This window comes from Sinocyclocheilus rhinocerous, unplaced genomic scaffold (assembly GCF_001515625.1).
Source record: "Sinocyclocheilus rhinocerous isolate Xijiao unplaced genomic scaffold, SAMN03320098_v1.1 scaffold659, whole genome shotgun sequence".
Taxonomy (NCBI): Eukaryota; Metazoa; Chordata; class Actinopteri; order Cypriniformes; family Cyprinidae; genus Sinocyclocheilus; species Sinocyclocheilus rhinocerous.
Genome location: NW_015652995.1, coordinates 865467 through 883023, shown reverse-complemented (window position 1 = coordinate 883023; position 17557 = coordinate 865467). Strand labels below are relative to the sequence as shown.

General features: G+C 36.6%; 1 protein-coding gene across 1 annotated transcript; it reads right to left on the bottom strand.

The window, feature by feature from the left end:
- Nucleotides 1-1618: 1618 nt before the first annotated feature.
- LOC107715189 (arrestin domain-containing protein 4-like) lies at nt 1619-5602 on the bottom strand (the record flags this gene model as incomplete). Its single annotated transcript, XM_016521247.1, has 7 exons — nt 1619-2303; nt 2386-2537; nt 2685-2829; nt 3099-3355; nt 4049-4151; nt 4903-5050; nt 5538-5602. Coding segments are annotated over 7 exons (891 nt in total), but the record flags the coding sequence as incomplete, so codon positions are not given.
- Nucleotides 5603-17557: the final 11955 nt, after the last annotated feature.

Below are 17557 nucleotides of genomic sequence, written 5' to 3'. Positions count from 1 at the left end.
AAAGAGTAACAGACATGTTTTATGTTGAACATTTTTAATTTAGAGTGAAGGAGGCCTGCATGCTGTAGCGTTGTAGAGGTTTACATTATATTAACATACAGGTTAACATCTTTCATTTTAGCTTACACTTCGTTTTTTTTTTTTTATCAGTGATGCATTTCAGAAGGTAACAGCTGGCTGTGTGATGGCCACATGCTAAATAATTCACACTTCTTATAAATATTGCACATTCACACTCGGATAAAATCTCACCCGAGATATCTCTTTGGGTTCAGGGCACTCAGAGTTCAGGCGGCTCCGCCAGTCCAATAATACACTTTATGGGACTACTGAGACACAGCAAGTTAAATACACATATTGTGAGTGCACTATTGTGAGGTAGGTCTTCATCCTATTTATGCGGTACTGTATGTGGATGTAAGTTTAATGTTTACTGAAAATGTAGAATTACATCTTTTTAGACTGGTTGATGCTTATGTTTTCATTTGCTTCCAAGTGGAAAGAGTAGTATGACATTTTGCAAACTGATGCGATGTGCAGAACAGATCATGAGCAACAATGATTAGCTTTGCTTATTTACTGTATGACGGTAACATTTCTGTTGCAAAATTTGTTAACTTGGATATCTGGCGAAACTTTTTTTTTTTTTTTGGTCAATTCATAGTTCATTCTTTGTTTGAAAAAATGCGTGCAGCATGCAGCAGTACAATAACATAAAATTTTTGTCTTTGAATATCAGAAAAGTCATTGAATGTGCCAGAAAAAAAACAGCATCATTTGTTGACAGAAATATGTGCGCGTAATTGTGTATATATATATATATATATATATAAATGCAATTGTGAAAAGTGTAATTATATAATCATTCAATAAAACCAAATAGTTTATGATTGTGAAAAGTGTTCTTCACAGGTGTACTTTTTCTGAAACTCATTGTTGATGTTAATTTTAACATCAGTATCATATAAAGTGTGTGTACCTCTGACACTGAATAAGGAACAATCTATAGTTATGCTACTCTAAACTTTCCCATACAAAGGAAAGGCCTCTGTGACAGGTGAGAACATCTGTGCTACCGCAAAATTTGATTTTTTTTTTTTTTTTTTTTTTTTTTTTTTTTTTTTTTTTTTTTTTTTTTTTTTTTTTTTTTTTTTTTTTTTTTTTTTTTTTTTTAATGGCTGGGAGTTTCTGCTTATTACATTATACTCACACTAAAACTAGTAAGACGTTTTCATAAAAGTCAAAAGATCTTTAGTTGTACAAAAAATGAGCAATTTTATTAAGTTCTAATGCTGTTAAAAACAGTACAAATCCAGTTAACCCCATCTGACTTGTTTTCCAGTTGTTGTTTTATTGATAATTTACCAGCTAGACATGATAAATCATATTACATGAATATCAGAAAAACTCTCAGAAAAAAGGTACACAAGCTTTCACTGAGGCGGTACCTTTTTCAAAAAGTACCAATATGTACCATTTAAGTACTAACATGCACTCTTTACATACAAATATGTACCTTTAAGGTACTAAAATGCACTCTTTAGAGGTAAATAAGATACACAGATGTACCTTTGAAAGGGTACCGTCCCAGTGACAGCTTTTCTACTTTTTTTCCCCCCCCTGAGAATATATACTTGCATGTGATATCTCAACCTGTACCCAAAGCAACCCCTTATAATATAAAGAGTTCAGTGCATCAGTGCTAAATAATTAAACAACACAGTATTTAGACATTATGATCACAAATTCCAATAATTAACAATTATTTTCTTTAAGGCATCACAGTAGTATCACTTAAGGCTGGAATACACTACACAAGTTTTAAAAACTGAACAGAAATAAGCAGAAAATCGGGACAAAAACTGTGCAGTGTATTCCACCCTTCAGGCAGTCTTTAGAAGTCCGGTCCACATTGAAGTTTATTCTGGCCAGTAATCAACCAGTTAGGCAGTCTGTCCTGTCGGTGTGAGTTAGAGTTTTGTTTTTATGTGCAGTTTATAGACTGCTAGTTGATATCACAATCACAGACGGACAAGTACAGGAAAAACAGCAAACAATAAATAAATAAAATAAAAAATAAAAAAAAGTTGCAAAGTGGATAAATCTTGTCAATAGTCTGGCTGTGTTTGACTACTGCTTTCAGAACTTTGACACAAGCTCATGATCAAAACAAACATTTCACCTGCAATCCATAAACAATGTAAAAAATAAAAAAATTACAATGTAATTAATGCACAAGGTGGTTCTTTGGTCTCCTCCACAAAAGAACCTTGGCAAAAAGCTTACTGTTCACTTGGGCAAATCTGCAATGTAAAAAAGGCACCATAATATGACAAACTATTAAAGGTGTAACAGGAAGAAAGGAAGGATGAAGAAACGTCCCACCTCTGAATAAGGAGGAGGAGGCTGGAGGTGGAACTGCTGAATGCAAGCGAATGCTGAGCCATCTAGCAGCCAGTCTGGTCGTGATTGGCATGTTGAAGTTCTGTGCTCCTCAAACTGTTCCTCTGACACAACCTCTGCATAGCTGGGAGGGGCTGTCAGGAAATATTACCATTAAAATCAAAGATGAAAATAAGCATATACACACGTATAACATATACACTGCATGCAACAATCAACCCCTTATTAATGATTTGACATAAAAGCGGAATTCACTGTTCATCATTAACTTTGCACCATACCTTCAGCTACGTCTGGAAGGGTAAATGTGGGGTATAGCAAGCTCATGTTCACAATTGAACGACTGCTCATGCCATGACCACTGGTACCGATCACCACTGGAAGTTGCACTTCTAGATTTTTGGCACCTGGTATCTGAACAATAACCTTGAGCAAAGAAACAAACAACAAAGATACAACCATTCATATAAGGGAGTTTTTTTTATATATGTAGCTTGTTAGCTAGTAGATGTTACAAAAAAGATTAGCATTTGATGTTGGTTTTATAGACAAGCTTAATGGTTCTGTAAATTAAGGCAGTAAATCAACATTTTCCATAAGCTATGCTATGTTTATCAGAAAATAAGGCCTTGTGGCATTATGGAGAGCAAAAAAAAAAGAATCCTTCAAATGATCAGCATAACATTTTTACTCACTGCAAGCAAGTATTCCAGTCTCAGGATGTCTGAATTCAGAATAGAGGGAGAAACTGGAGGAATCTTCAATGTGTTTCCATTCCACCTGCTGGAAGTGTCAGATGGCACTTCATTTCCTCTAGCACTGGCAACCACCTGTTTGATGCTTTTTGTTTTACCCTTGCATGTATAAGTCTGTATCTGGTATATCACTGCTTTTGGCACAACTAGACGAGATGAGCAGTTCTCAATCAGAGCATAGATTGGGATTGATTCTCCTGGAGAAGAGATGAAAAATAGTGTGTCAAGACAAAAAGCAAATTATTTCAAATAATATACTTTTACTGCAGCAGATTAGAAGAAAATTACTAAGCAGCTATTACCTGGATAGAAACTCCGAGGATTCAAAAGTTTACCCAGATTTAAAACACTGTTTAAAAGTTTGGGGTTGGTAAGATTTTTTTTATGTTTTTGAACATGCCCGGTTTTGAACAGTCTCTTATGCTCAGCCACGCTGCATTAATCTGGTTATAATGCAGTAAAAACACTGATATTGTGAAATATTATTATAATAATAATTATAAAATATTATAAATTATTGTATATAATTTATTCCTGTGATGGCAAAGCTGAATTTTCAGAAGCCATTACTTCAGTCATCAGTGTCACATCATCCTTCGGAAATCAATGCTGCTTCATTTTTTGAGAAAACTGTGATACATTTTTTTTCCAGTTCAAAAGAACAGCATTTATTGAACTACACATTTTTTTGTAACAAAGTAGAAGTCTTTACTGTCATGTCACTTTTTATGCATCCTTGCTAAATAAAAGTATTAATTTCTTTCTGTAATAAAATTAATAAAAGTTTTAACTTTTGAAGGGTATTTTAGGTTAACAAAAATCTCAATATTCAAATACCATAATCCTGACACACCCAGAAAGCTCATAAAAACATCATTATTTTCCCTTACCATTGCAATAACCTTGTCGGTCAATGCTGGCAGTCAGTGAGATGGCACCAGAAGTAAAGATCCAGCAGCCAATCATCTTCTTACAGGTTTGTGACACTGGAGACTGTAATAGCAACTCTGTGTCAGAGGTCAGGAGGATGTTCTCTAATGCAGTGCTTCTTTGCTTCAGATTTTACATTGGACATCAAGTAGTCAAAATAATTAGCCTAATTATTTTGCCATTTTTACTATGCACAATTATATGATTAGTTGCATTTTAGCATTGTTTTTCCCTACTGCCACTGATTCCAGTTCAGAACAATTGTACATTCAGTCAGTTGAGAAAATAGTACTTCTATTTGATGTCAGTGGTGTAATGTATTCAAATTCATGTATAAATGAAAATAGCTTTTTCAACGCAGCTTCCTGTCAAGGTATGACCTTCTCTATGCAACCTCTTGAGAGTTCATGATTACTAGTCCCACCATTTACCATCACATCCTATCATTACAGGTCACACACAGTCTGAATCTATGAGGAAACAACTTAAAACTGGTCAAAAATGTTTTTATAGAGTATAGTCAATATGTGTATAGTATGAATGAAGTCTGAACATTCTACATCCACAATCTTGGCTTGGTCAAGTGACTTACAGCATCAGTTGTGTTGCTTTACTGCCGTAAATTGTGGATTCACACTTTTTTATGAATACCAGGAATTCAGACATACTACTCATTTAATATATTGTTTTTTGCTTACTATATATAGGGAAATAAGCATTTTAAGAAGCAGAGTTCAAGAAGATAGCCTCCAGAAACAAAATATGTAGAAATGATTACATGTGGGAAAAGAGAAGGCATTTTTGACATACTCACGATTAATGTTGGCACATTGACATCAATATGACTGATGATGCAAAGTTCTCTGTTAACACGTTGACTCTCATGAAATGACCTTTTTAAAACTGCCTGCACCATGTAGTAAACATGGCCATGCTTTCCAGAGAAAGAGGAAACCAAAGGACTAGGAGACAATAACAAATAGTCAGTGCTCTGAATAGGAGGAACACAAGAGAGTTTATATTGAGAGTGAGAACTACAATTAATACAACAGAAATGTATATTTCTCCCGAATAATCTTTACAGCCTTTATGTTGGGTCTAAATACAATCTAATTCATAACACAATATATCGTCTCTGCGCTTTTATGCTTTCTGGTGCTTACGTCACCCTGCTCGTGACGTCTCGCTGCTCCATTGGACGGATTTGACACGTGCTTCAGAACGCGGTCACGCAAGGGCGTTCCCAAAGCGATCTCGACGCAGCTCGAGTTCCTGAAGGGGAAATGTTTTTTTACATGTGTGTGTATTGTTAACACTAGGGCTGTAAGCCCACAGAAAGCAAATCTGAATTGACCAAGTGGGCCCTGCATTCTCGAACTTGAACTGGGCCCCGTTCAATGCTTGAGATGGCCCTGCTTAACATGCTAAAAATCAAACATTTGCACTTACCTTTGAGGTAGTTGCAGATCAAAAGGGATCTCATATGTACCACTATCAAAGAAGATGAGGTCTTGTGTACCTGATAAATCAAACTGTACTACATGAATGGATTTGAAGGCAATTCAACCTGTCACATTTAAATCATCACAAATATTCACGTGTAAAAGATGTTCAACATATATTGCAGGCCTACCTGTTGTCGAAACAAGTGTTTTGGATAAAAAGAGACATTTCCTCTCTTCGGAACAGCGGGATCGTTTATGCATCCAACTCACCTGAGCATAACCCTTCAGTAATACTTTTATGGTTTTGACTGTGGTGGCTTCCGAGAGTTTGAGAGAAATATGTCCAGACACTACTTCACCAGAGCAGTAACCATCTCTCTGCTCGTCGTCAAGAATTACATCCAGTGATTTTACTTCAACATGTGTCATCTTGGTTTCTGGAGAGTAAATGCGAGTACATTATGTTGTTTGTCTCGTTGCAATCGTGGATTTCACACACACACACACACACACACACACACACACACACACACACACACAAAAATTTTGGCAGCTGGTATCGTGGATTTCACACACACACACACACACACACACACACACACACACACAAATGACATCAATCTACTGTTTGCCAAAATCAATATAACTTTATGAAGACGCATCAACAATATCTAGCAATGTTTAAAATACACTACATAAATAAACAAACAATACATAACCTTTTAGAGAGACTTCTCACTATGCAGCAGGACACGCCCTCCATGCAATATGTGACTGAGGTTGTTTGCAGGCCACGCCCATTGTTTATTTATAGGCGGCAATTGGCTGATTTACATGTCTTTCAGGCACTATCCCCTCCCATCTGGATATCACAGTACAGAAACAGATAATATATAAAAATAAGGAAATGAAGGTTGGAGTTAAATTAAATAATTGATAAATCTAATCTAATATTGTAAATAATTACATATTACATTTAGATAATACACATTTAGATACAAACTATTGAATATTTTTATGGACCGAATCCTCTCAAAAACATGCATATGAGATGAGATTAGGTCAGCAGAACTGCGAATACATTGTTTTGATTGGTCAGTTTCTGACTCACAGCCAATCAGCATTCATGCAGCCGAACTCATTGGTTAGTTCTTCCTAGATGAATCTGGAAATCTGTTGTGCTCTACAGAGGCGTTTCTGACCCCTAGAAAACTCCAAAGAACTTTCCACAGAGCTCTGTCAAAGGTTTGTTATTATGTTCCCACTTGTTTACAGCACAAAAGTATATTCATTTAGCTGCATTGTTTTGGTCTTTACGTAACAAATAGACTATGTTTGTAATTGTACTCATGCCCACCACTTTCTGTAAAGGTATCCATCACAAATGAACAGAAGCCCCTGAAGCCTTTGTATGCAAGTCTTACATTGAAGTATGGTATGTATCACTATGTTACTGATAAACATCCATTCAGACAAGTGCACAAATATATTTACATAGTTTTAAGATGACACGGGATAATTTGTTGGGATTAAATGGTGTACAAGACTTTCCGGTCGAGATGCAGGTAGAAAAAAACCACTCACTTTTGTACTGACAGTTTGGTGTTTGTTCTATTTTTTTTTTTGACAGTGGCGTGTTTAGTGCCAGCCATTGGGGGCTGAGTATTTGTAATGTGTGGTCAGACTGTGAGTCACTTGACCAGAGAAAGCTTTTGCCAAAATGTCCCGTCGCTACGGATGAAAGATTGTGTGTACACATTTTAATGAGTTTATAAATATAAGGTGTTGGGAGGTGTTTATGACAACCAAGGTGGCCATCATCTAGCACATCATTTCTTGATGTAGCCTAACTATTCTCATTATGAATAATTGTACTCATGCCCACCACTTTCTGTAAAGGTATCCATCACAAATGAACAGAAGCCCCTGAAGCCTTTGTATGCAAGTCTTACATTGAAGTATGGTATGTATCACTATGTTACTGATAAACATCCATTCAGACAAGTGCACAAATATATTTACATAGTTTTAAGATGACACGGGATAATTTGTTGGGATTAAATGGTGTACAAGACTTTCCGGTCGAGATGCAGGTAGAAAAAAAACACTCACTTTTGTACTGACAGTTTGGTGTTTGTTCTATAATCTGTTAAAACCACCTCAACTCTCATACTTACCTTGGATCAGTAAATATCCCACCTTGAGGATGTTAGAAGATATTTTCAAAGTGTCTTCTCTTTATCACCACCCAATGGTGAGTATGCAAACCTACAAGACACTGTCTGCTGCATTATGTTCTCACTACATACAGCCATATATTCTCAAAAAAATTTACAGTTACCAATGTTGATGAGAACATACTACTTTAAATCTTAGAAATACATCTCAAAATAATGAAAGGAATTCAGAGGAAGACACTAATTAAGTTTTTCCAGCTTCAAGATCCAAGCGTTTCTTTCCAGTTGCAACTCGAAAGATATTGCTTACTGATAGCCATATGAGATCGTATTAATTTGTTAAGTCCACAAATGCAGTGAAAGCAGGGCCGTTAAACCCATTCATAGTGATGGCACAAGAAAACTGCACCAAATGCGGTAGAAAGCAGTAATTTTTAGATGTACTGCATTGTTTAATAGGATTATTCAGCATGAGCGAAAAGGGAGGTCAGAATCAGGTCATTGCATGCAATAATCTCAGTTACAGGCGCCATCAGTACAGAAAATGTGAGGGTTTGCGGCTTACCTAGAGTGTATGCGAGTTGTGTGTGTGTGTGTGGTGCGTGGACTGCTGCAATCTCCCCTGTGGGCTAATAGATTCGAGATGACATGTTCTCTGCTTCCATGCTGAATGTTCAGTGAACTTTCTGGCACAGAGGTCGTCACAAGAGATGCTTTTTATGCTGAGATAAGCATTGGGAGTCTACTCAAGCATTCCCAAGATCAATAAAGATGTTCCCTTCTGGATTACGAATAGTCTGAGGGTTACATGGGGCAGAGGAATTAATTAGGAAAGAATTCTTATATCCCCCCATAGACATACTTTCATAGTTGGGTAGTTGAGGTGGGAAGAAGGGTGTTTAAATGGTTTGATATCAGCTTTCACTCCGCTTTAAATGCAAATGTTTAAGAGATAGCATCAGGAAAACTTCTTAATCCTAATCTATCTCAAGCAAAATTAAAAAGTGAAACTAATTTTAAGTTATGTCTCCTGCATGTGTGTTGTATCTATTCAAAGGTACTGCAAATATGGGCCCCGGGGCTATGACTTACTGCAGGGCCCCCCATCACATAAATGATATACTATATATATATATATATATATATATAGACACATTTCTATATGTGTGTGTGTGTGTGTGTATGTGTTGAATTTTTTTAAATATAAATGTATATGTATATATAATGTAATGTTTATATATATATATGCACAAATAATATGTACATTTATATATGCAATTATATGAATCTAATAAAAACTACATACTGTCAAATTTGTTTTTATAGATTCGTGCAGATGTATTGATTGATTTAGTGTATCCAGGCAGCAAACGCTTGGTGAGCCCTAACCTGTCTAAGTATACTCTCATCAGTTTTAATGTGTTCAGTCTCATTGACTTGACACAAGCCAGGGTCTCAGTCCAATTCACTGCACCGTTCCCCCCTGAAAGAGCACAGCTTGAGACCCTTAGTAAAACCAACAGTGCTTTTTTAGTGCTGAAATGCAATCAAAAATTATATATATATATATGAGTATATTTTTAAGAACATTTTCACTAGATATGGCAGACTAAAAGCAGGGAATTTTATTGTCAATTGCGTGACTGATCTCTTTTGTTGTTGCTGTTATCATGGAACAATCCCAGATATCACTGTCTTTGTTCAAGCTCTTTTGTAGATGGCGGCACATATGCACATAGTGTATTTTTACAGCGCACTCAGGTGCACGGCAGTGTCATCCCCCATTGCTTAGACATGCATGTGCGGAGTGAGAGGTGAGCTTGCTAAAAGACACATAGAAAATAGAGTGATTGCAGAATAAAGGTAGGCATGCCCGTTTAATGCACTCACACCCTAACCCTGCCATTCTATCATCAGCCCCCACACAACCCTCCCCAAATACACACATTTTTTCCATTGGTCTTGTGCAAACTGAACAAAGGGAACCGGTAAAAAGTAGAAGAGAAAGAAAAGCAACAGAAAAGCTGATGTTCTTATCTGTATAATCCAAGGGTGCTCAGAAGTACCTTGGGGTTAAACCTTCCTTCACGCCTTGTTCCTATTTCACACTTTAATGGCATTTTAATGCGACTGTCACTCTGAGGTAGGGTTCACGGTATTCAGGTGTGGTCTTCAAAAGAGCTGCAGGACGTGAAAGCCTATAGTGCAATGAATAAGAAAAGCACCTATAGTCATATACAGTGCATATTGTGTATTTTATATATATATATATATATATATATACACTATTATTATAGTATATATGTATTTTTCCATAATAAATGTATACATTTATTATTATGGGGGGGTTATCTGTTTCCTAATATAAATATATTAGGATATTAATGTATATTTTATGTATTTTGACACCCTTGCATAAGCTACTTATGTTCTTTATTTTCATCCTGTTAGGCATCTTGTTAATTTTCATGTAAGCATTCAAGTTATATCTGTTAACATTTATTAAGAATACATTTTTAACAGTTCCAGAGTTCAAACATTAATGCATAACATAGATGTCCATTTTCTTTCCAAAAATGGACAGTCAGAGAGAATTTTGTATGGGTAGGTGGGATTACTGTCCTGAGGGAGATGAGAGATTATTTACCTCATTTATTTCAGTTTGGATACACATTTGATTTGATGGGATCAGATAGGATATACCTCAAGCTGTTCTCTTTTCTGAGCAATTGGATGTGCTCTGTTTGTACATAACATCAAAAACACAGGCTGAGACAACCAGAAAGCATACCTACACATCTTTTTTATAGGAAACACATTTTAACACAGAAAAAATATAATAGACATTGATTTGGCACCTGAGAGAGTATATTGTCCTCAGAGAGGCAGAGCGGATACGTGTGAGGCAGACTCATTCAGGAGTTTCACATTAGCGTGACGACCAGTGTTATTACATCTGTTATGAAATCTTGACAAAGGGGTGAATTCCACTCTCTCTTCCTCAATAATTGCTGTCCTCCGTATCCATGGAAACAAAAATGCCACACAGAATACACAGGAATTCCTGTTATTGCCTCAGTATAGCCATCAAAATGGATAAAACTTAGAGGATAGCTGAAGTTTCGAGATGGCCCTCACTGCAGAACACAAGATACAGGGGGCGAGGTTGGAACCAGATCCAACTCCTCCCACCTTACATATACCTAAACCTACCCGTCTCCACCCCCTGATCCCTAAACCCACCCATCTCCACCCCCTAGATGTGGATCCAACCCCACCCCCTGGATCTTTGTTCTGCAGTGAGGGGCTACTGGAAGTTTCGCTAGAGGCTGAATCTGAATGGTCAGAGACTGTTCAATAAACCATTAAGGGATACTTTTGATTTTACGAACCTAAATGTGAGACGGTAATGATGTAGTGATAGACTGGTGAACCTCTTTGTGTACAGGATGAATAAAACAACATCTATTATTTGCTTTTGAAGTTTCCATGTACAACCTACTCTGTGAATTAAATGAATGTGTGTGAGAGGATTAGAATGTAGCTGCTGTCTATGAGGGGGAAAAAACAGAAGAAGGGAGGAAATGAGTTTATCCCTGGAGGTTCATTTGGAAATCTGCTCAGGTGTCAGCATTTTTAATGAATTTCTATAAATTCCAAATGACTGATAGTTGTTATCAACAGCGGCTCTGGCAGTGATCTCTATTGCATAGTTAATTGAACAGCGAGCACAGTAATTAAAGTTATTTTCAGTGCTATGGGGCATTTGGTCTGAGCCATTATGGATCAGAATAGAGTGCTCTGCAATCAACAGGAAAGTTCTCGTTTCAGGAGAGCACAGTTGTCAGATGTCTCATACACAGAGATTAAAGTTCCGTCGCTACAACGGATTTCCGTCAGTTCATAAAGACAGTCACTTGCTTCATTCCTGAATGATTCAGCCGTTTGAACGAATCAATTGAATGAATGATTCAGTGATAAAATCAGTGACTTGCCGCCACCTGCTGGCGGATTTAGTTTCATTTTTAGCGTATAATTTCAGTTATTTAAATCATATTTCTGTATTCAAAATTGTATATTTAAAACATTAATCTCCACATGTATTTATGCATTTAATTGCACTCATGCTACCTCTGAGCCTCATTAAACGTCTGGAAATGTACCTACTTTAATCCCTGCATACATGAGCAGAATTGTAAGTGAACTTCAGTTAATTTTTACTAAATATATTTAACCGTTTTACTAAAAACAAATCACAGCCTTCAACGTTATATTGTATACATAAGATTATAAATAATATTAATGTAAATGACATTGCAAATAATCCAGCACCAGTAACTGGTTGACATACAGTAGTAGGTGGTGGTATTGCACCTTAATGCTGATTGCATTTGCCACCCATCATAAAATGGAAAATAAGATGACGATGCAGTGAAAATCTGATATTTTGACAGTCCTGTAAGTGTGAATTTTCCTTTATACTGTATATGACACATTACGGAGAAATTAGGAGTAATTCTCACCATTTGTATGTATGTATCCTTCCAAGATGTGTTATACTGGCCCTTTGGGGCCCTTTAGGGCCCTCTACAAATCCTTTCAGTGGATTGGCGGAATGGGGTCGGTGCTGGCTTGCCATGCCTGACTGGCCCCTGACCCTGGGGGTGACTCGCATGTCTGGGTCATGTAAGCTCCTGTAACCCACTTCTGCGCTGACGAGAGCCTGACAGCTGCCCTGCTCCTGCCACACACACACACACACACACACACACAAACACACACACACTACTTACAATTACATTTTTTTCTGTATTTACCATTTAATACCCTCTGCACAAACAATTTAAAAAAATTGAAAACAATGCATGTTGTCTCTAATTGGTGGACTCTGGGTGTTCTTTGCCTGTTGCCTTGCATGACAACACCATCCTCATGTGCCCTAGCTTTTGTTTACATGGAATAAGCAAAATATACATATATATATATATATATATATATATATATTATTATTATTATTATTTTTTTTTTTACACTAATCTTTGAGAAGGCAGAATGTTTCTCAGCACAGCTTGCCCCACATTGCTTAATGTGTCTGTGACTGGAGATGTCTGACCTCAGTCATACTATTTTTGCTCCCTCTGCTCTGAGGTTTACATCAGAAGACACTGCTCTGTTTTATTGCTATAATGGATGCGGTCAGAATAGGACATTAAACAAAATAACCCCATTTCACCCTGAATGTAATGGTAGCATCACTCAGTTATATATCTTTTTGTAACTTTCTTTCAGTTATTTGGGGATTATTTTGCTTTTCTTTCTTATTATTGTGGATGCGGATGAGAATTCGTATGTAATATGAAAATATTATCACAGTCAGCAACTTCATGGCCATTGAAACTGAATATATAAGTATATATACTATACTATATTTTGGAAGTTGATTATTTGATTATTTACTTATTGTGGGTTAAAAAGTGTTTGTTTAAATTAATCTTTGCAGAAATCATGCATTCCCATTAGAATCAAGTCTCACCTTCTGCAGATGATTGATCCCCCACCCACAACAAATGATGACATCCTTTATCATAATAAATGAATGACATTTTTTGTGAAGGATAACTTTTGCTAGTTTTGACTCATGCTGTCTTTGGTTATGTGTTCCAAACACAGCTACTTAAAGAATATTTATGAAATTAAATGGAAATATTTACTTTTGGATTTACTTTTTCAATTTCCTAATTTAAACAATCATTAGGCCTCCATGGTGCCTGCAGGATGATTTCCACACAATTTGAAATGCCATTGTATTGTATAATACAGATGCTCTGGGCCTGTAAATGGTATCTTAATAAAATGTAAAACTGAAATATTACTTAACTTAACTTAACTTTTAATATCGATGTGGGTGATTTCCAGTGGAACCAAACTGGTTTTCAAGCTGTTTGTGGGGCTGGACATAACAACATTGGCTCAACCAATGGTTCAAATCTGAGACAAGACAACCTGTTTTTTGATCAGTGGAAAACTGGGGGACATATGAAGCTTGCCATTACTTGTGCTTTTCTGATTGGTGTGCTATTAGTTACTTGAAAATTATACCTACACACTTGATCTTTAAAGTTTTACCACATTTGAATCTATTCTGAATAATTTCTCAGTGTATCAGTGTAGAATACATGAAAATATGTAGGTTTTGTGTGGTTCTAGCTACTATTATGTTAAATGGTTGTCATGATTTTGCAAAGTAAGAATTTGACATCTTTTGTTGATCCCGGAACAATATTACTGTCTAAAAATATAGACCTAAACCTAACCCAACCCATAATTTATCATGATAGCATGATATTTCAAATGATAGCTGAATAACAAGGGTGTAGAAGCACCTAACAATGGTTGTAAACCTAAAACTGACCTTTCCTGTATACTTCCCTCAAATCTTCTAAAAAAACCCCTCAAATCTGATTGGAAAACTAAAATGCTGTTCCAGGATCAACAAGGATGTTGATCCAGGAACATGTTGTACTTCCTGAAATAAGCAAAGATGATGTTCATTTTGTAAAGTTACGCTGACTGAGTTGTGGTACCAAGTGAGAAGCATGTTAAGCGTGGAGACGCTCGCTCATCAGAGATGACAGTTGGGTTCTCGGGGCGGTGCTGAAGTGCTGAAGCGCTGCTGGCTATCGACACTGAGAGGGCAACACCTGCTCCTCTGCAGCTAACCTCCTTCCAGGGTACAGAAAGACATCACAGACAACCCCCCCTCACAAACCCCTCCTTTTCTTTCCTCTTACCAGACAGTCTTGCTCACTGACCCAATCCACATCTCCTGCTCTGTGGTCTCCAGATCCTCACTGACCTGACCCAGAACACTGACTTACACAACTGCCAACACCTCAAGAACCATCTGTATTTCTGTTTCTCTCCCCCTCTCTGTCTCTCGTCAGATCACTGTGTGTGCAATGCCCATTTCTTTTCAAACAGAGTGGGGTAAGCTGTGCCTCTACTATTTTGGCAAAGACAAATGGGAAGGAGGTTAAACGATTAAGTCTAATTATATGTAGGATGTCTGATATCAACTGAATTTAGGAAGAAAAAAATAAATGAATGATATAGGATCACAAGAAAAACAACTTTTTATTAATTGTGACGACCGCCGTTGTGTGATTTTGGGAGCGTTGAGATCAGTGGCTCCACCTACGACTTAGTCCAATCTGCGGTCCTTTGGGCACACCTGTCGCTGTGGTCTAGGCGCTCCTTCAAAAGAGCTCGCTAATTGAGCCAGAAGGTGGACTTGGGACATTGTTTGTGTTGCGTTTAGTTTGAGATTGTTTTGAGCATTTTTCAACAATACAACAGTACATTACACATTCAGCCAGGCACCCCGCATTACACACTGACGATACTGATGTTTACAGAAATATCGTAATTGTTTCTGTTGTGTTTTAATTTTATTATAGAGAGTTCATTTTGTGATTAATAAAGCCTTTTTTCCTTCGAGCCTAAGTTTTTGCGTGTGTCCCTCATTTTGTTGCTTCCCTTTAAGCCAAGGGTTGTAACATTAATGCACAATTCCAATTTAAATATATGTATATTTTCGTGAAAATAAATACATATTCAGAATATTTAAATGTACTGAAATATAATTTAGCTTTTAACTTTACATACACATATGTGTGAATTACTGAAATAAATTAACTTTTCCATGACATTCTAATTTATTGAGATGCACCTGTATATGCTTTCTATCACTATTACTTACACAGCTTACACAAAATCTTCTGGCACACTTTACTCCACAGCTACCATTTTGGGTAAATTGCTCATTTAATAATTTGTGGATAATATTTAGCTATATAATTTACTTGGTTTTATGCAATGGCAACTTACTGGCATAACATCTGGTTTGTTTTGCTTTTACATAAAATGTAGATTTCATTTTCTCTAAACAACACATTTTTATAGCACTTTCACTGATGTTTAGACCTGAATAAAACATCATGAAATATATAACATGTACATATAAAAATAGAGAAAATAGCAATGAAAAACCAGGCCGTTCTGCCTGTCTCCTCAATTGTAGTAGGTCTATTAGCTCATTGCTGCCCGCACACTACTCTGTCATTTGAGTCTGTTACACTAGTAAACTGCCTCGTTACCCCTGTGTCTTGTTGTGCAGCCTGACCAATTACTTTTGATCTTAAGAGGACATGACATTTGTAGGCTTTCCACTCTGAAGTGACTGCACATGTTAAAAGATGCATCATGCCTTTTCCCTCGCAAATAATTAATGGTGCCAAGTTTCTAAGGGCATTGCTCTTTGAACCTAAAAGTACAAGGTTTAAATATAGGTCCTTGGAGTATCTTGTGATAGAGGGGTCTTTTTAGGACCACCTTAAACTGAACGGCAGGGCTGCTTGTCTTTAAAAGCCATATTTGCACTGGAACAGTCTTCCACGCCACAGTGTTTGCACTTTGAATTTGCATAAATTTGTCATCCTCGTGCGTACATTTTGCACATTTGTGGTTTTATGAATCTTTAACAGTGCGTGTACAGTTGCCTGACCACAGAGCTCTTTCTGACAGTCACCGATGCGACTGGCTTGAACTTTTGAACATGTTCTATGCAAAAGGATGTTCTATTATGTGTGCATTCCCACAGCTTTTAGAGGAGGTATGGAATGAATTGATCTAATAAAGCAATTCAATTTGAATTTGAAAGCAATTTAATTTGAACGAATCAAAACAGGTGTTGATGAGGATCACGTGTACTTTGACAAGGACTGCATTAAGATACAGTCTGAAACACTGTGCAGTGTTTTGAATCTTCAGCTCTGCTCCAATGTCTTTGAACTCTTTGAGACAGATGCCCTCTTTCTTTCTGTCTTATGGTTCTTGCTAAGTCATGACTCGTTTGTACAAGGCTATGACTAGGACCTGCGTTCATTACCCTGACTCAGTTAGGTGGTCATATTCTGTAGTGCATAGCATAGATTTTTATTTCTTTATTTTATTTTTCAAAATTGGTTGAATGAAAGTGAAAGTTCTGTCATCATTTACTCCCCCCATTTTGAATAAAATACTGAGAAAGTTTTTGGTAACACTTTTCAGAAATGAATGGAGGCCTGTTTCCACCACGGAATAAAAATGAAATAAAGACAAAGAAGGTAATTGTGTATATATACATATATTAATTATTAATTATAAATTAATAAAAATAAAAAAAATGAAAAAGGTAATTGCAATTTTTTTTAATATCTCTCAATTCTGACTTTGTTTCTTGTAATTGTGAGTTTATATCTCTCATTCTGACTCTTCTTTTCTCAGTCAACATTTCTGCAGTTCTCGCAATTTTGACTTTTTTCTTAGAATTTGTATATCTTGCAATTCTGAGTTTATATCTCACAATTCTTTGAATCATCCTGCAGGCATCTTTCTCAATTGTGAGATTCAAAGTTGCTATGAACTTTATTTTTTTTAAGCTTCCATAGAAATTGCTAATAAATTTCATAAATAATTACAGAGAATAACACATGGTAAAACATTGAATTAAGCGTGAATTGTCTTTTAAAAACATACTCCAATTTTTACGGGGCTGACGAGATGTGAGACGTGCGGATCCATGTGCAAGCTTTATTTAAAGCAGAGAGGTCAGAAACACAGGCAGGGTCGAACAATGGCAAACAGGTATATGGTGGACAAGACACAGGAATAATCCTAGGGCTAGCGAAGGTCAACGAACGGTGAACAGAATCAAAAGGGCGAGACTAAAGGGATAAATCCAGGAAAACAGGCAAAGATCAGAAACCGAGAAAACAGACAAGGCAAGACTAGGCTAGGCTAGGCTAGG